This window comes from Crocodylus porosus, unplaced genomic scaffold (genome assembly GCF_001723895.1).
Source record: "Crocodylus porosus isolate Cpor-Errol unplaced genomic scaffold, CroPor_comp1, whole genome shotgun sequence".
NCBI lineage: Eukaryota > Metazoa > Chordata > Crocodylia > Crocodylidae > Crocodylus > Crocodylus porosus.
Genome location: NW_017728926.1, coordinates 4582767 through 4603314, shown reverse-complemented (window position 1 = coordinate 4603314; position 20548 = coordinate 4582767). Strand labels below are relative to the sequence as shown.

Here is a 20548-nt window from a genome sequence, read left to right as displayed (position 1 = left end):
GAGAATTTTTAAGAATTACTGGTTGAAGAGAAGTGAAGAAAAGCTAGGAGAACTATAGGTAAGAAAGCTGGAATTATTAAAGGAGGCAGTAAGACACATAAGTGAAAGAACTGCAAGACATAAGGTGATGGACTAAAGAATGGTTCAAAAGTAAAATGGATGACAAAATCTTTCTGACTAGAGCACCTTCAGTGGAGAAGGGGGAAGGATGGTGTATTTTTTGGTGAAACTGAGGAAAAGAAGGAAGGAACTGAAGGAAGCGAAAACTGAAGAAAGAATCTGGATGTGACAGCGGAGTTTTATAAAGAGCTGTAAAAATGAAGAGGAGTAGATGGAAGAAAAATGGGGGTGTTCCTTGAAGGGATAAAGCAAGGAATAGAGGATGAAAAGAAACAAACATTGAAGAAGTTAAGTATGAGAGAGGGTGAGGACTGCTTAAAAGCATGCAGGACAGGGAAGGCACTGGGAAGAGACAGACCTTCGGTGGAATTCTATGAAAAATGTTGGCAATGGCTAGGGACAGATATAATAGAGTCATACAGGGAAATAATGGAGGGTGGGGATATAGGGGAGAATTTTGCAGAAGATATGGTAATTTTGATATTCAAGAAGGGAAAGCAAGACATCTTAGGCAACCTGAGGCCAATAACCCTTTTAAACATAGACTACAAATTGATAGCAAAAGTACTGGCCAGAAGAAAGTGTGACTGTTTAGCAGATGTGATAAAAGAAGAACAAACGTGTGCCATTCCTGAGAGGAGGATATCCTAGACCCTATGGTTTATGAGAGATGTCATATCACATGTACAAGAGAGGAAAAGAAACACAGTAATACTGAATTTAGACCCGGAAAAGGCGTATGATATTCTTGAACATGATTTATGTTTGAAGTATTGTGGAAGATGGGGTTTCCTGCAAAGACGATCAGGTGGGTGAAAGTGTTATACAGTAAAGTGGGAAGTCAAGTTCTGGTGAATGCTTACTTGACCATTTGTTCAAAGGAACAAAGGACCAAAGCATTCCCCATACAAACAGTGATAAGACGGGGATACCTGCTGTCCCCCATCTTTTTGTGTGCAAGATGGAGCCATTGGGACAGTTTGTGATGATAAACTGATAAGCAGTGTGAAGATACCAGGAGGAGGAGAAGTTAAATATACTTTATATATGGATGATGTGAACATTGTGGCTCAGGACAACATATTAACTGAGAGAATATTGAAGTATACTGAGAACTATGGTGAAGTGCTAGAGGTGAAATGAAATAAAATGAAAAGTATTATGATGGGAATGGGGAATTGGGAGAATTTACAGAACTTCAGGTTGTGGGTGGTAGAGGGTGCAATAAAGATCTTGGGAATCCCAATGGATGCCAAAGAGAAAGGAACAAAAGTGTGGCAGAAATCAGAGGTAAGACTAAGGCAGATTTTGGGATTGTGGCATGGTAGAACATTATCTTTCAAGGGTAAACTGGCTGGAGCAAAAACAGTACTCTTGCTGATTGTCCTTTACATGAGAATGGTGTATCCACCATCACTGCAGCAGATAAGGAAGATACAGAGGCAGATATGCATTTTGGGGGGGGAAGTAAAAGAGAAAGAGTAGTCAGTATGGAGCTATACAAAGCCAGGAAATTAGGAGATTAGATTTGGAAAATTTTGTGTATACTTACAAGTATGTCTTGTAAAGAGGCAATACACAGGGTGGGAAGACTGCTTGTTTCTGCTGTTATCGGACAAGGAAGAATGTTAAAATGGGGCATGTGTGGGAGAGACTGAAAAAACTGAGGGCATGGCAGCCACTGTCCCACTACGTAAAGATGGAGAGTTTCTTAAGGGCAATAAACTAGAGGGAGTACGATTAGAGTGCTTGAGTTTCTGGTTTGTTGGGTGTCAAACAGGGAAATGAGAGCTCTCTTCTGGATGTCTGTCATGGGCCAGAGGAGCTCTGGCTCCAACAATTGGTTGTTTTTAGGTGGATCTCAAAGAAGAAGTAAAATTCTCAAGTCATTTTATGAGGTTCTGCTGTTTCAACAGGTCTCATGAGCAATCTAAGCACTGTAATATAAAGGGCAAGCTTCAGTTTTACCTTTACGAGTATGCACTTCTGGGAACAGGTTTTATATATAGATACACACACACACACACACACACACACACACACACACACACACACACACACACACACACACACACACACACACACACCAATCATGTTAGAATTGAGAGATCACAACATGCGGCTTGCAAGCAGCATTGGGATTCAGCAACTCATACCAACGTCAACTTGGTGTGCACCATCCTAGGCTAGCACCAGGAGCTATTCTTCTGTGCTAATCCACCTATAAAAATGCATCTTGAAAAGGCTATATGGAGAGATTACTTGAGGCTTGCCTTGAGCAGACACAACTATGTGTGTGTATGCGCGTGCGCGCGTGCACATGTGTGTATCTGTGTGTGCATGTGTGTGCACACTCACAAGTTTGCATTAAGCGCACATAATGGCATGTGTGCTAAGCCATGAACATGTTTGGTGAGAACAAAGTGCTTAGAGGTGAGACTACCACCTTGTGAGTTAGGCTCCATGCATGTTATACATGTGCTGGCTGACCATGTTAAATGTACAGTGCTCATTCTGTCACTTTAAGACAGTTTGCATGTGAATATGTAAGAACAAGAGGCTCAAGTAAAGCACACAGAGTTAATTTTGCATTAACCTGTCTACTGAATGAAGATGCTAGATAATGAATGAAAACGACTCACAGCAGAGTCTGCTTAATGAAACAATACAAACAATCTCCCCTGGAAGACATTACGAAAGGCTATCAACACTTGCCACCCAGTTCCAGAAGCCTAAGAGTCTATGTGTGTTAATCTCTTCATGGCCTTTTATTTTACAGCAAACAAAAAACAATTTCTTCCAAACATTTGTACTGATTGATCCTGTATACATATCCTGAAGAAGAGAGACTAACAAGCTGCTAATAGGAATGGCCTATAATATTAAACAGAAAATGAGCTTTTATTATGAGTTTCATCTGTCTGGCATCTGTGCCCAGTGCTAACAAAAGCACATGAACTGTGTTCTGTGTCAGTAATTATAGCCCTGCTGAAAACCTTATGGCTGCATACTTCTGCAAAGAGAGGTATTTTGACACTTAAGCTACTTCTTCTAATGAAGTAGAGAATACCCATGGAAGCAGTGCATATCATCCATAGTTGCAATGCAGCCTTTCACTGCCTTAATAAATGCAGCATATGCTGAAATAGCAGACTATCTTTTCCAAGAGGGGGCTGAATCATTCCGTTATTACCACCCTGCTATTGCTTTTAAATTGGTTTAGCATTGGTGAAACGTGCTCTTATTTAACTAGAGAATAGGTACTATACAAATTGAGTGAGCCTCTCATAGCCCCCCAGACCACATGATTAATATCTAGTAACCTTCTATCCTCCTCCACCAAACCTGCCATCAAAGATTAGTCCCCCTGTTCTGTGGCCCTCTTGTGATACGACTGATAAAACCAATCACCTCTTTGTCCTCCTCTAGCTAACCAATGATGACTTTTTTCCATCTGATAAGCAACCGTTGGCAAACAGATATCACACGCTGCAACCAAAAATACAGCGTGAAAATGATGAGGAAGCACTTTCCATATTGAAAGGGAGGATTTTGCATTTGCCCCAAAAAGACAGTACCAGAGCACGAAACTATGGGAGAATAAACCTATACTTGGCACTTCTAAAGATTTCAGTCCTCCTGTGACCCAGCTACAGAACACTTCATCAGAAAGCATGGATAAGACATGACTTTCTATAGCTGTCAACAATATTAAAACAAAACAAAACACTTACTTGGATCTGTTATTTTTTAAATTAATCTTATGAAATATTTCTAAATGCAAGGGACTAAGATCAAGTGAGGGGGGGCCACAGTGAAGTTTCTGAGAAAGTCATGATGTTACTGATCCCTGTGTGTTGGGGGCAAAATTTAAATTAAAAAAAGAAGAAAGAAACAAAGAAAGAAAGTGAGAAGTAAGCATAGTTTATTGGATTTTCCAGAGGCCAACTCATAAAACACCATTAGCTTCCTGGAATGTTTTGCAACAATGTGTTTGTGGGTTAGGTGGTAAGGAAAATGGCAGATCTTGCTGACTTTTAAACATTTTAGTAGTACGATCTGGCTGTAGCAAAATTCCAAATTAAATGTGCTCAGAAAGAAATGCATATCACTCTGCAAAAAATCTGCCATACTGAAGCATCCAACCAAAGAAGAAAACACCCACTCAAGACATCATTATAGTATCTTCCAAATGATTGTGGGCTATCAGATCTAGTTCTTTAGCAGTAGAGCTGTGTGAAATTTTGCTGGCTGTTTCGATTTGACACTGTTTCAACTCATTTTGAGTTCAAAACGACAAAAGTGAATCGAAACGAAGGGCTTTGAAACAGCCTCGAAACAAAATAAGGCTAGTTGAAATGTTTTGAAAGTTTCAAAATGTTTCGCGTTTCGAAGCAGCCAGCAGCCAGGTGGCGGGAGATGGGAGAACCAGGGCCACAGACCCATTTGGCTCAGCTGGCCCTGGCTCTCCCTGCCTCCCACAGCTGTGCTGTGGGAAGCCAATCACAGCACAGGGGAAGGGAACTGAGCTCAGGCTCAACCCCTATGATCAGGCTGGGGAAGGCAACTCAGCCCAGCTGAGCTCAGTTCCCCTTTCCAGCTAGATTGGGCTGGGGAAAGGAACTCAGCCCAGCTGAGCTGAGCTCCCCTCCCCAGCACTACAATTATTTCCCCAGCCCACCTGCAGCACTGGGGAGGGGAACTGAGCAATCGGGCTCAGTTTCCTTCCCCAGCTCCCTGATCCCAGGCTGCAGCACCCAGCTTCTCCTCCTCTTCCAGCAGGCAGATTGGGAGTCTGAAGCCCTGGAAGGACTGGCACAGCCCCCGTAGCCTTCCCAGGGTTGTGGGCCCCCTTCTGCCTGCCGAACAAGAGAGGCTGTTTCGAGCTTCCCCATTATAGTGTATGGGTAAAACGTCAAAACAGCATCACTGTTTCAACAAAACGGAACAGCAATTTTGAATCAAAATGAAATTCAAAATGAAACGCTGTTCTGTCGAAACAGAACAGTGCCGTTTCGCACAGCCCTATTTAGCAGGCTGCTCCATGCATGAGCAACATTTCCTGGACCATTTCAGCCCATTTTTGCAAAGATTCATTATAACACTCAAAAAGCTTTTAATTAATATTCAGAATTTAAATGGCCTAAACCCAGCAATTTCTCTCATACTGTGGAAGAAACATGATATTTGTGGGAAAAAAGTAATATTTAAGACCCATCTCCACAATAAAATCAGTTAAAATGGACCGTGTGATGCAGGATACTAAGGTTTTCCAGTGCCTACTCCCAATGTATCCGTTACAAATGTTTATTACAATTTAAGTCGCCAATGTGATCAGGACTAGCAGAGATGCATAGCTTACATCCTTATCTTATATAGTGATGTGCAAAATCTCTCAAACTAAGCTGCAGCAAGGATATCACTCAAAACAGCAGACTTCCAAGGAAACAGCATTAATGACTGAGTTGGGAACAGCAAGCTCTCTGAGTCAGCATAATAGTATTCAATCATCTTACATTTGAACAATTCTATTCTTTTTCATATGGTCATGCCTGTGCTGCACTCCTGCCAGAGGCTGTTTTTAAGGTTTTTTTTTTTAAATGTTTTGCGCATTAATAAAACCCCAAACATTAATATTTCTTCCTCCTGGATTGGACCAGATCTTTGGTATGCTAGCACAATTACCAAGTGTCAATAGCTGGTGTGGAGACTTTTTTGTTAAAAGCTTTTTACAAAAGTGTTTATGTGTAAAACTCGCATGGTCATGTGGCTATCGAAAGTGCTTTAAAATGGACTTTCTCACTTTGGAAGTGCTAGGCAAGGATCGTTTGGCTGCATTAAATTACTGCTTGCCTTGTGGAATGCATCTGAATCACAATGTGAGCAATCCTCCAGGAGACTCATTGACTCCATAAAGCCAAATGACCTTTTGAATGGCCCGCTGAATGAGAAATTTGTATTTCTTGGATAGGCAACAAAACCCCAACCAAGATGCTCTTTGGCCTAGTGAATGGCATTGCGAGGACTCAAGCCCCCAAATCATACAATCGCCATAGCCAGTTTCATCCCCTCTTGCACTTCTAGCAAAATGATCAGACTTGTACCAGGCATGCTTTATAGTCTAACAAACTCATAAAAAAAATAAATCAAACTTTGCTCATGTAACAAGCTCACTTTAGCCTGGTTTGAGCCAGCTTGTGCTTCCTTGTCACCTAATTTATTTCAGCTGATGAAGTTCTAAGAGATGATTTGAATTTGGCAACACATTACAATCAGCAGGAAATCATGACTACTTCCTTTGGACTTAGTTACAAGAACATTAATGTCAAAAGGGTTCCTGAAACAGTGATCTATGTAGACAGGATCTGTAATGCTAAAGGAATTTCACTGGGATTCTGTTTTAGTATTACTAGATTCTTACAAGAATCCTGGCAGCTTATTGTGTCAGTAGTCTTTATTTCAAAATTAAAAAGACAGCGACAATTTTAAAGCCTCAAAGTAAACTCCCATTGGCACAGAAATGGATCAATGGGCTTAGGTAAAATATGGCTGCCTAGAAGTTCATCTAAAATTAAGTGAGCCCTAACCCACCTGTCTTTGAAGCTTGAAAAAGTTTGAATTTACTTTTATTTGCATTACTTTTAAGAACCACAGACGTCTCTGCACTTCTTGATGAGGCCTGTAATTGGAAATAAAAAGGCCGAAACTTGGGGATGGGAAGGAATGGCCTCGTTTCTATGAGAAGTTTAGATCCATCACAGACTGTTCTAGAGGTTTTTGATGAGCTGTTCAACTGTCAGTGGTGATTTGCCTGGATTGATAGGAAGCAGGTATCCACAGCTTCCTGTTTCATTATGAGATTCCTTTGATGACCATTTTCTAAAATTAGCACTGTGTTTAAGGGGCCGATACTCTCAGGTATGGATAGCTTTCTATGAGAAACTGAGCACCTCACAGTCCTCACAAGCTACACCAGGATTTCTGCTGTTTTGAATCATGGAGAAGTGAGCAAATCTGGCTCCTCTGTGTGTAGTTTTATATCTAACACTCACACATGCACCTATAAATATATGCCCACAATTTCAGCTGGAATTCTTCAAGATTGCACAATGTTTGTCTTTTGGAAAATGGTTAATTAATATTTATAAAGCATCGCAGAACCAATCTAAGGCACTTGAGTATCGGTGTTACTGTTTTAGGCACTAGGTAAATGAAAAGTTAATTGGCTTGCCTTTGCTAGATTTAAAATCTGAGTCAGGAATAACATTTCAAGAAATCCTGGCCTTACTCCTGCACTCAGAGGGATGGACAAGACCAATACTAAGCACAACTGTAAGTTAACCAATAAATATTTTACTAACAAAAAGGTACCACTAAAACTCGAAAAGGCCAAACTGCCTGGACCGTTTTTATATATATATATTCAAACCTCTCCTATATAACTGTAAAAGGACAGCAAGCTTAGTCAGTTATTAGAAAATCCGTTCCCGGAACTGAGACAGCTCATCCAACAGCTACACAATTGCAAACATTTCTTTGGGATCTCTTCAATTATGCATCCCAGTGGAGAGCAAAAAATGCCTTTTTTGCCTTTGCTTGTCTTTATTACATTCTCTTGCACCTGGCACTTTCCCCTGTACAGCTTAAGAATGAGGTAAAGACAAAGCACATTAATCAAAAGTGCTGATGGTACCAAATTAGAAAGGCTTGTAAGCACTGTGAAACTGTATCTGGAACAAGAGAGCTTAGGAGGGTGAGCAGTGTCAAATGGCGTGACATGAAAGGTAAATAAAATGCAAGCAATACATTTATAGGACAGAAAGGCTGAATCACAGCAGGCTGGTTTGAGAGCAGCAGTACAGAAAGAGACCCAGGATGAGGTTAGCTGGTAAATTCAACATGAGATCACAGCAGCGTATTCTTGCAAATGCTATTCTGGGATACTGTATAGAGGCACAGTCTATCTGGTATATACAGGAAGCTTATTGTTTCCTCAGGAAGATCACAGACAAAGTTCTGCATGCAGTTCTGGGTACCACAACACAGACTTTGATAAGCTTCAGCATAAAAAAAAGGATTCAAAGACAATTTGTCCAAAGAAAGGACTAAAAGATAATGGTAAAATGAGAGCATCTGACCTATAAGGGGAGTCTAAAAGGACTGTGCCATTAAGAAGAGGCTGTAAAGCAAAGAACACAAGAACAGCCTAGAAATACCCAAAAGCGCACAGAAACGGAACAAAAGGCTGCAGGGGGATAAAGGAAACTCACACCAGCTATATAGAGGGAGAGCCACCAGCAATGGAAGCTACCCTCTGGGAAGTGACAGACACTTCAAGGTTACATTCACTCACAAGAAAATGGGGTGTCACATTTAAAAGGAGTAGAACAATGGCACTCCTGCATTTGTGGGTGCAGCAAGTACATGATATTGCACAGTGACCTACACATTACTGTCTTGAAGGCAGTTCCTTAGCCCTATACCCTCACTGGCCATCCTTTTAAGAGGTAGCAAGAATGAGTGAGGATGCAGATATGTATTAACAGGTGAACAAAGGAACGGTGGGGAGATATGATCACCCAGAGAGTGGTAGTGGATGGATCAGTATCAACCTGGAAAGATGTGGGCAGCAGAGTCTCACAAGGCCCGGTCCTTGGACCTGTGCTGTTCAATGTTTTCATCAGTGACTGGGATGAGGGCGTGGAAGCCACTCTGTCCAAATTCGCAGATGATACCAAATTATGGGGTAAAGTTAACATGCTAGAGGGTAGGGAACGAATCCAGGTGGATCTGGACAGGTTGGAAAAGTGGGTGGAACAGAATAGGATGCAGTTCAACAAAGACAAGTGCAAAGTGCTGCACCTAGGGAGAAGGAATCACCAACATGCTTACAGGCTGGGGGAGGAACTTCTCAGCAGCACAGCAGTGGAAAGGGATCTTGAAGTCATTGGTGACACCAAGATGAACAATGAATCATCAGTGTGACAAAACAATCGGTAAAGCTAACTGCACTTTATCATGCATTAGCAGGTGCATGATGAACAGGTCCAGAGAGGCGATAATTCTCCTCTATGCAGCATTGGTCAGGCCGCAGCTGGAGTACTGTGTCCAGTTTTGGGTGCCGCACTTCAAAAGGGATGTGGACAACCTCGAGGGGGTTCAGAGAAGGGCCACTCGTATGGTTAGGGGCCTGAACACAAAGCCCTACGAGGAGAGATTGAGGGACCTGGATCCCTTCAGACTCCACAAGAGACGGCTGAGAGGTGATCTTGTAGCCGCCTACAAGTTCATCGGGGGGGAGGGCAGCAAGGAATAGGAGATGCTCTGTTTACCAGGGCACCCCTTAGAGTAACTAGGAACAATGGGCACAAACTGACAGAGTGCAGATTTAGGTTAGGCATCAGGAAAAACTTCTTTACAGTGAGGGTTGCCAGAATCTGCACAGGCTTCCAAGGGAGGTGGTGCTCTTCCCTACTTGGGGGTCTTTAAGAGGATGCTGGATATGCACCTGGCTGGGGTTGTCTGACCCCAGCGCTCTTTCCTGCCCAGGGCAGGGGGTCAGACTCGATGATCTACTGAGGTCCCTTCCAACCCAAACATCTATGAATCTATGACGAGTACAAAAGGACCTAATGACTCAGAGACAGAACCAGGACTAGACACAAACTCTCCAGAGTCATCATTTAGCAGTCTACAGCTAAATGTCCACCTTCTATTCCGGGTACCTGGCTAACTCTGCTCTCAGAAAAAGGCCAAATCCCAGCTCCCTTTCTCAAGAAGTGTCAGGAGGGCCTTGAATTCATGACATAAAAAGACAGCCACACACAGTTACTGCAAATGGCTTCTGAAGAGGAAGAACTCCTTACAACAACAAGATGGTCACTGGGCCAGTGCAGTGGCATGCATTAGGTTCCTCAATTCCTGAACAAATCCAGACTAGTGTAACATGAATTCCAGAACAAGCCAAGGATTTCAAAAGGGAAAAAGGAAGCTTCACCTGGATACAGAGACTACATAAAGCAAAAGCTACCTGGTGTTCTAGGTGACTACAGTTTACAGAGTTCATGCACCACATTGACCCCTTTTCTTCCAAACAATATAATGCAGAAGTTTGGCATCACCTGAATATTTCTGTCTGCATTAAAAGGAAGTTCAAATTCCAATTGGTTTAGCCATGACATTTTGACTCCGCAGATTAGCAGCTCAGCTGCTCTGTCACTGTGCTGCACTGTAATATGGGCTATGGAAGAGTTAGAAAAATAAACAGCACAGGAAATTTAACACATACCAGTCACAGGCTGCATACTCAAATGTATTCCAGACAGACTTTTGAACCCTGTTAAATATACGTAAGGAAAACGTTGGTTGGTAATTAAACAAACATTCTGTGTGCAGAATTAAATGTTTGTTTCACAAAATCCAGCTAGAAAGTCTGAAGTTTTATTGAGCTCAGAGTTCATGCCTTTGTGTTTAGAAGGGTTTGAAAAGGTCAAAGATACCTCCCTCTATGAAATGACATTTAAAACACAACCTAAAAATATCACTTTGTTAAAGCCACATTTTAGAGCTCTGCAGACCTCAGGCAGTTTTGTTCAGCGCATGGTATTGAATTCACGGCTGTCTGGGGAAGAAGTTCATAAATTTTGTATTAGCCCCTCTCTTCCTAGCCCATATGGCAGTACAGAAAACCTTCCAGGATGGAGACAAACATCCTGCATGAATTCCACAGTGCATAAGCAGCTGGCAATAAAAAAAAATGAATGGACAGAAGCGACAGCATGATTCCTAAACTGATAACACTTGAATATCTCAGGGCTGATCCACAAGTGGGGTTATGGAAGTATGAGAAAAGGTCATCAGTTGAACCATGATACCTTTTCCCAGTACTAGCCCTTGGTGCACCGGAGCTCCAGTTATTCTCATGACCAAGTTTCTTATTGAGGACACATTTAGCAAACCGTATCTAAAGATATGGTGAGGCTTGCAAACCCGCTACAGTAGCCTTATTCACAACACCGCAGTATGCTTGGTGACCACTCAGCTTGACTGACCAATTTGTTTATTATAAAAGTGCAATTGAAGTTTCATAGGTAAGAACTTCTGCCTTTGATGGGACTTTAAAATCTCTTGTTCATACACATATGTATCCACTGTCTGCATCTTAAAAGAAAAGCTCCATCAATTACAAGTCCAAATGCTATTTCTTCTTAGTCCTAAACCAGAAATTTGAACCCCACCTGAAATCTGTTTTACATCTAAATACCACCTCGTTAATCCACATACCATATTCAGCTGCAACTATGCTTGAACTGCAACAAGACGCAGAATTTCCATTCCTGGGAAAATAGGGAATGAAGAAGTAATAATAAGATTCCCAAATGAAGAAAAGGTGAACAAGCAAGAAAGGAAGAGTGGAAATATTTTTCTGATTGTGGATCCAGATCCGCATCTCCTGTCCACGCTTGGCTAAAGTCACCTGTCTTTCTGCCCTGCCTGTGTCTGGAAACAGACAATGCCCTTGGTGGACAACCATGGAAAAGATTCCAGGCAGATGACTTAGTTAAGCAAAACATCGTAAACTAGAAGACAAGGGAGCATTAAAAGTATGACAATGAACCCATCATCCTAGCTGCTAATATGCTTGGAAATGTTCCAGGATTGCAAATCCTGATTTTTGTTGAAAGTTGTAAAGCTTTTGAACACAAACCCTTGAATACCCTCCAAACAATTTTTACACTTTGCTAAAGAAAACAATGGTGCAAGCAAAGGGGCTCTTGGGTTTTAAAACCCCACAGCAAGAGTAGTCAGGAACATTTATCAAATGATACAATATGATTTCTTAAGGTGGGAGAAAAATAGAAGTGAAGTATAGTTTATAAGGTGCAGAAAGAGATATGTTGGACTTTGTTAAAATGTTAAGATGTCTTCTGGCAGCACTGTCCACACTTTATTTACAAATGTGCCATCAACAACATGGCTCTTGCTAGTACAGGGCTTTTTAATAGCAATAGTCACAAGAACCATGTCTTTCTCAAACACTTAAAAAAAGTAGGGGTGAAATTCTGGCCTCCCTGAACTCCATGGCAAAATCCCCATTAACTTCTGTGGGGCTGAGATGTCACACAGCCCAACCTGATCTTTGGAACTAACCCATAAGCCAGTCAGAACCGTAACTCCTGAATACCCAATACCTTCCAAGAAAATTTCACCATTCCCTTACCGTCAAAGGAAAATATTTATCCCTGCATATCACACCCCATTCATTACCCAGTCAATCACGACCACATGGTGAAAAAAATGACACTCCTCCTTAAACAAACCTGCACTTTCCATCTTCTGTACATTCTATAGGCAATGAATCTACAGAGCAAATGTCACCTGTGCTGGTTAGCATGAGGCCCTGGGACTTAAATTACATCAGTTTCAGAGGCTGAAAAAAGGCCCTTGAAGCAGGTTCTTGAGATTAAAGTGTCCTTTGTAAATCTTCCTCCCTAAAAGCAAACAGCAGAGCCCATGGATTTTTGCCTCTGCCCCCATGCATCCTGCTGGTATTTTTGTTCAGAAGTTTATTTAACAGATACATCAAAGGGGACATCTCCGGGGGACCAACAATCTTGTGTCACCAGAAACACCAGCCATTAATCAAGTCACATGATGAAGAGTAAAACAGAGGCCTCTGAACCCAGGACTCACACTCTCAAAAGAGATGCCAATTTCATCTCAAATCAGGCAAGCCCTATGTCCAAGGAGGTCAGGACATCTAACCTCCCACATTTTGTAGCCCAGGCTGCTTTGTTTTTTATTCTCTAGTCAACAGGATTTCCACAGAGAAAAACTGAGCATGCTGCAAACCTTACATGTTGCCTTGCATCCTTTGTGACCTTCCTAAGCTTCCATGTCTCTGTAATACTAGATCAAGTCCCACACACTCTCCTGCAAAAGCCCTTTCGCAAACAGGGAACGTAAAGGGAATTTCTAGTCCTGGTGTGCCCAGAAAATAGAAGTGAAATTAAGCTGTGGCAGATGCAGCAGAGTCCGCCCTCTACAACGAGCATAAGAAAAAGCCATCAGGAGTGGAAGGCCAAGCACAAGGAACAGACTTTGCATCTACTGCATGCTTTGTGTAGCTCCTGACACTTGAACAAAGTGAGACAAGGGCTTTGTAGTCATAGTGATTTGGCCCCCATGGCAAGTCCCAGGTACTTCCTGTGGGTCAGGTAGAAGTATGGAACTAGGAATCTGTTCAGTCAGGAGCTTTTTGCCAGTTCTGACCCCAAGGAGGAAGAATCATGGAGGCCAGTGTTATCGCCAGAATTTGAGGAAGTGTATCAATTTGTTCAGTCTACTCAAGTCCAAGATGGGAGAAAGAAACTCTTTTCTTCTGCAAAATAAGGAAATATTGGAAATAGTTTCATAGTTTGATAGTTTCATAGTTGCTAGGGGCTGGAAGGGACCTTACAGATTATCAAGTCCAGCTCCCCTGCATTTGGGCAGGAAAGTCTGCTGGGATCAGATGACCCCAGCAAGATGGGCATCAAATAAAATAGTTTCTGTCTCTGTTCTTAAAGAACCTCATCCATAGTTCGGAGACAAAGTGACAAGGTCACTTATTTGTGTAAGAGACTCCCATGAGAAGCAAAGTGGGGGGAAGAGAAGAGGCAAAGAAGATGCTCGTGATAGTCACGGTCAATGCTGCCTACCCCTGTTTGTCAGTTATAACATGACCATGTATGCTGGAAGGGGACAAAACTATTCTTGAAGGTTAGTCTTGACCTGGCTTTCAACACTCCTGTCAAAGCAGTGGCCTCTGAGAAAGAACCTGGTATGTAACAAAAATGAGGAAGATGCAATGTTCCTGGATACATTTTAGTGTTGTGCCCTTTGATTAGGGACATAAAACCAGTGCATGATAGTAAGCATTTGAAATTTGCATTTTTGGTCTGTCACAATGGCGGAGACTGGGATTTACCTCACTCTGCCTCATGGAAAGTTTTCCCTTTGTCTTTTTGTCCTATTCTTTCTTCTTTTAGGAAAATCTAATTGAAAAAGCTGCCCATGAGAAAACAAAGAGGGATTTATTCACGACAATAAACTTCTATGGAATGAGCTGGAAGCTGAAGGAAGAATGGCAAGTTGGACATGCACCACATTTTGATGCACAGCAAAGAATGAGAGAAAGGAGCGGAGGGAAGGTTGAGGCTGTTTCCCTTTGCACTCTCATGGGTGCACAAAGAGAGATCAGATGTATACACAGTCCCGAGGGGCACTGTCTTGTTCAGAAAAGGTGCCCAGCTTGCACTCACTGGGGTGCTCCCTGACCCAACCTTAGAGAAAAGGAGATGGTTCACTGGCACCAATACTGTGAACCCCTTCACCCCTGTAAGAAACTAACTGTTGTCCAAGGAGTACTGGAGGAACTGAAAATATCTTAATGTGCCCTAGGCAAGGACAAAGTTGTTTATTTGACACATCTCAGTAGCAGACAGAGCCAGGAAATATTTCTCAGCTGTTTTCAACAAAACATGACAACTATACAAAATTGGCAAGGCTGTACCATTTTTCCCTAATGTCCAAAACAGTGTTCACTAAAATGTGTCTCTTCTAGTTTGCCAGTAAAGTTTATTAATTACTTTGAATAGTTTCTGGTTTCTCCCAGGAAAATGTGATAATTCCACTGCAAAGCATGTGACAATCCTAGTCTATCCATATCATATGCTGAGTTACATAATTTAACATCTTGCTAAAGATATTGTGATTTTTTTTAGGTTTTTCAGGTATATGTGAACCTGCTAAAGGTGTCTTTTTTTCCTACAATTCAAGGAATATTCCAAGCTGGGGCTGGAATAATTTAAAAAAAAATACAGCTAAATCTTGGCTCTGGTTAGTGAATAACCTCTTGCAATGTTCTAACTCTGAGCTCCAGCCACCTCAACCCTGTAGAAAGCATAGTTCAGATAATTCCCAGGGAGCAGTGGGTAGGGGGAAGAGTTTGATCTAGTAGAGCCCAAAACAGTGGATAACGATATGAATCAAGGGTTTAGGAGGTGAAAAGTCTATGTGATGTGATGCTTGTTTTGGGGAACAGGTTATTGCACTCACACTGCCATCATTGGAATGTACATGTGCTTCTTTCATGCTGACTTGCAAACTCAGCAAATTCAAGGCAATGACGGGCACTGAGGGTGAAATTCTGACCCTCCTGAAGCCCATGGGGTTTCAGTGGGGCCAGGGTGTCACTCTGGAAGTTTGATTTTTATCCCACCCTTGGGTTGGACACACTTCTCCACCTAAGGTTATTTGTGAGAGCAGCTGGTACCCTTGAGATTTTTTTTACACTTCTGATCATACCCAGCAAAGAGGTACTTTTCCTGGCTGACCAAGAGACATAGAGACATCATGCAATTTGTAGAAAGACAGACAGACAAGTAACAGAAAGGAACAGAATGGAAGGGGAAGGGGAAGGGGAAGCCTGCCCCAGAAAAACCTGGCCATTGCAGCTCTGTTATTTCTGGATATCTGTAGGTAAAGTCATGGACTAGCAAAGACTTCTGTATAAGCACAATGAACATGCTCTGCTGACTGACCAGTCATATATCAACACCAAGTAAAGAGCAAATATACACAGGAAACCAGCATTAGGGAGAGGATAGAGGGAGCTCTGGTTGAAAAAGGTAGGCACACAGCAAGATTTCCCATTCAGTCAAAAACTCCAAGAAGTTTGGAAACCAGCAGTTCCCAAACTAAGACTCACCACACTTGTAGGTGAGGTAGTGAATCCCAAGGGAATTCAATGGGAAGATTCAGGTTAGCACCAGAAGTGTAGTCATGAGAGAATCACAGAATCATAGGAAAGTATGGCTGGTAGGGACCGCACAAGTCCAGCCCTGCTCAAGGCAAGATCATCCCTGACTAAACCATCCCAGCCAAGTGTCTGTACAACTTGCTCTTGAAAATTTTCATGGATGGTGATTCCACAATTTTTCTAGGTAGCCTGTGTTTGACCCTCTTCATAGTCAGAAATTATCTCTTAATCTTCAACCTAAATTTCCTGTGCTCCAGCTTGAGTCTGTTGCTTCTAGTTCTGTCCCGTATGGCCACAGACAAAAGCCCATCTCCATTCTCTATGAATGTCCTTCCAGTATTTGAAAACTGTTATCAACCCCACCTCTATCTTCTCTTCTCCAAGCTAAATAATCCTAGTTCTTTCAGCCTTTCCTTATAAATCTTGCTTTCCAAGATAATTGTTGTCACTCTGTGCTGGACTCTATCCAATCTGTCCACATCCTTCTTGGCGAGACAACAGGGCTGAATGCGGCAGAAGAATCACTTCCTTTGATTTGAAAATGACATTCCACTTAAGACTGAGAACTGCTGACCAAGACACTATGTTTGCATTTTTCTTCGACTTTTCCACTGCTGCCTTAGCACTAGTAATTTCTCATGTAGGAGCAATCCAGTATTTTAACCAGTGTCAATCCTTGCCCAAAGCAGGTTCAGAAAACACAAGGACTAAAATGATGGTGGATGTCAAATGCCTGGCACTTTTATTGTCACTACTACTCTTTCAACCATACACTAGTATGGATGTAACAGTTGAAATGAAAGATTATCATATGATAAGGTAAATGGTGACAACAACTACAGAAAACCTACAAGCTAAGGCAAACTTAAATTAGCATTAGATACAACAGTAAGGACCATTTTTAGAGTGCAATCTCAGAAGGTTACATTTTATAAACTCTCTTTGTGGGGTCATTTAGTTCTGGTTGGAGATGGGACTATTATGACTCATATCCCAGTCAGACCCTAGCTGCTGATAAATGTTTGGAAATACCCCGAGTCACACAGCACAACATCTTAAAAGCTGAGCTCAAGCCAATTCAAACAACACTGGACTAGCCACCTGGAAACTGGAGGTGCCAACTTAGCTGGAAATCTCCTTACAGGAACAGTTTTCTCCAGGAATCCCTTTAAAATGCTGCATTTTGGACACTGGTCTCATGCCAGGATGGTAGTAAAGATAAGTTTCAGTTGGCAGAGGGGATCTGTGCAGGTTTAGCACTGGTCAGACCGAGTCGAGTGATGTGTGAGTCCTGGGGGAGCAAACACAAGTGGGCACTTATAAGAAAAACCCCTTATGTGGAAGAAGGTAAAAGGAGCAAATATTTAACCCTGGTGAACAAACGACTTTACTTTGGCATCACTAACTCTGTTCTCAGTCCTGTAACTTATTCAGAAACCTCCAAGGTGCTGGCTGATTTAAGACTCTTTTATTCATGTCTAGATTTGAAGTCTGCCTTTCCAGGGTATTTGTTGAAGGTTTTAGCCTCTATACTGTAAATTAGTAGAACACTTTCTGGTGGCCTCATTCAGAAATATGGGACAGTCTGAGGAGAGAGAAAGTTTAAGTGAAGAAAATGGAAAGAAATGGGCTAACACTCACCAAGCTAGAGAAGCTCGGGGAAACATAACAATTAACCACAATAATGAGTATGTTTGTCTGCATCACTAAAATCAAAGAGAATGCTCTTACAACTGTTATCCTAAATGGTGGCATGAAGGCTGCAGTATGTATGACGAATAGTATTAATAGTGTTAGCACTAGTATTTAAAAATATTACTGCAAAACACTATAGAGCTTTAAGCAGTTGATATTTATTTAATAAGGCTTGGTTTCTTTATACTGCAAATCTAAATAAAAAAACTGGGGTTTTTTTAGGATTATTTTTGCTTTCTGTGATGGAATGATCTGTATAAACCCATCTACTAAGAACTAGATAAATAAGCATTCCAAACCATCAACAAGATGGCTAAAATGGTTGAAACCACAAATACAGTCCCCTCTCTTCTCTCTTCACAGCTGGGAATGGGCAATACAGAGCTACCACATTCCAGCAGGGAGAATACTCCACAATTTCAGTTCAGAAAAGGAAGTTTTATTAGGAGAGAGATAATAACATGTTGTTTGACACAGAGAGAAATACCAGATGGCCTCTTCCTGCTAATGGTCTTTCCTTCTCTCAAAAACCATGCTGTAATTTAAGACACAGTTGCTGCCTGCAGATAATAAGCAGGACATGCTTTTGAAAAGAAGCTACCCTGGGTTGAATGAACACAAGACCTACTGTAATTAAGTGCATATGTCAATCCACAGTCAGTTGGTTCTGGAGCACGCGCTGGCTGTGTGTTTCACGTTTTCTCACCAAGCTGTTGGCATTCAGGGAGGCTAACTCTTAAGCTTAGTGCCCTGCAACATACTAAGCTCAGTGTAAGTTGACCTGGGTTTCTTCTCTTCTCTCTCTCCTGTGGGCTGACTCTCAATACGCTCTCAGTCTTATTTGTATCCTGAAATTACAAAAAAGAGGCAGAATTCGGCCAGGACACGGCAGTGTTTCAGGGGTAGAAACTGCAGTCCCTCCTGCAGCTACAAATGGTTATATTGTTCTACATGTGCATACACACATGCCGTTCCAGTGTATACTCAGCCTCCCCACACGCTCTGCAGCATCGCTGTACCTTCATTACATACCCATGCTCTGTCTCTTTTAACACTATCACCCCTGCTTTCTCCTATGCCATGTACGCATATGCTCTCATTTACCTTTTTCTGCACATGCTACCCACTATCATTTAACTTTCAGGGCATCAAAAGATAGACTGGGGCTGGATAGCAGGGCAGCAGAGATGTAGAGACTGCATTCACACGTATGAACATGTCTTACTTATGGGCAGACTTACTCTGCAAAATCCAGGGACATCTGTAAAGATCTGTAAGCATTTCTCTGCTATAGTTTGGCAAGGTTTGACCTCATAACTTCAGAATTTCAAAGACTACAAGAAAATACTTCATAACACGTATGCAAGCTTCAGAGCGAAGGGAAACCCAGCAAAGCCCCAGTGGTTAACCCATTCCAGCAGGCTGTCTGCCATCCCCATTCCTACCTTCACAGGCCTTCCCATCATCCTTCAGCTTCAGGCCACTGGAGCACTTGCAGTAGAAACTGCCAATAGTGTTGCAGCACTGGGACTCACAACCCCCATTCTCTACTTCACATTCATTCACATCTGAAAGAGATGAGACATGGGAGAGAACACATGAGATGGCCATGGCGAGTCAAGCTAAAGGAATGCTCCATCTGCCATAAAAGCACTTCTATTTTTAATACACTTTTAATTTCCTCCTGGTTTTCTTTTATTAGATGTTCAGCGCCAATAAGAAAAACACTGAAAGGTAAACAGCCAAACAGTTCCTGAGCTCATGCACAAAGAGTTTAAAATTTAAGGTATTGTTACTAAATACGTTTGTACTCTTACCGAACCCACGGTGCATATGTTTACATGCACAAACACATTTTTCCTCACTTTGCCTCCCTGCACAATGCCCATTTTATCTAACACAGTGATTCCCAACCTTTTTTGTACCCATCTGTAAACACTGATGGTCAGTTCCCACCCAGTGCCCCTCACTACCAACCCACTGCCCCTTTGCTCCTAACCCCAGACCCCAGCTTGTGGGGCAGAGGGTGGGTTTGTGGAGTTGAGGGATGCCCCAAGCAGCCTTTCCAGGCTGGACTTCTGCCAGCCTGCAGGGGAAAAGCCATGGTTTCCCACATTTTTCTCCTTTAAAGGAGAATTTATTTTTAAAGTTTGTTTGCAACCCTTTCATATATACTTGGAACTCACTTTTGTGCCCTGACCCATGGGTTGTGAAATGCTGACCTAAACTAATGGAAAGCAAGGGGAAAAGAATCCACAGTGATGTGAAATGCTGACCTAAACTAATGGAAAGCAAGGGGAAAAGAATCCCAACCGGATGGTCTAAAGAAGCAAGTGAAGAAGAGATGAAGGATGAAAATCAGAAACAAGGGTTCACAGTCCTCATGTTTCAAGGTGCAAGCTGGTCACAAGTTAGAAAGAACAAGAAGTTTCTGACTAGACAACAGAATATCACCATTAGGTGTACTGTAGGAGGTTTAGGCATACCATCACAACATTCAGGATCAGCCAGTACTCTGGACCATTTGTCATGCATGCATTGTCAGAGTGAAAGAAGACCAAATCTGTGAGTAAAAATGTTCCTTTTTGCACACCTGTGGCCAATGTGACATCACAGTCAGTTTTAGAAGATTTCTTTTTCAAACCTAGCACCCTGTGAGGACTCACTGCTGCATTCCTTATGTAACTGTGGCCAGCAGTTTACTAGAGATGCCTTACTCATGAACTTGCCTCCCTGGCTAGGGACAGACATTCAAAATGCCTGAGCCTGAATTGATTCAAACTTTGCAGGTTAGTCTAACCTGGCTAGGCTGAACCACCCAGACTTCCCCTCTGGACTGAGAAAATTCAGGCACAGGCCTGAAGCCGCTCAGGCTAGAAGCTGGGGGGCACTAAAGCAGTCCTCCCTTCCCTTCTGTAGTGCTGAGTTGAG

General features: G+C 42.2%; 1 protein-coding gene across 2 annotated transcripts in view; it reads right to left on the bottom strand.

Annotated features, from left to right (window-relative positions):
- The window catches only part of MEGF6 (multiple EGF like domains 6), a 313131-nt gene that overhangs the window by 109331 nt on the left and 183252 nt on the right, over nucleotides 1-20548 (bottom strand). For both annotated transcript variants that reach the window (XM_019541243.1, XM_019541244.1), the window contains exon 5: nucleotides 19063-19185. In XM_019541243.1, coding sequence (XP_019396788.1) covers nucleotides 19063-19185 — 123 coding nt within the window. The remainder of the gene's footprint in view (nucleotides 1-19062; nucleotides 19186-20548) is intronic.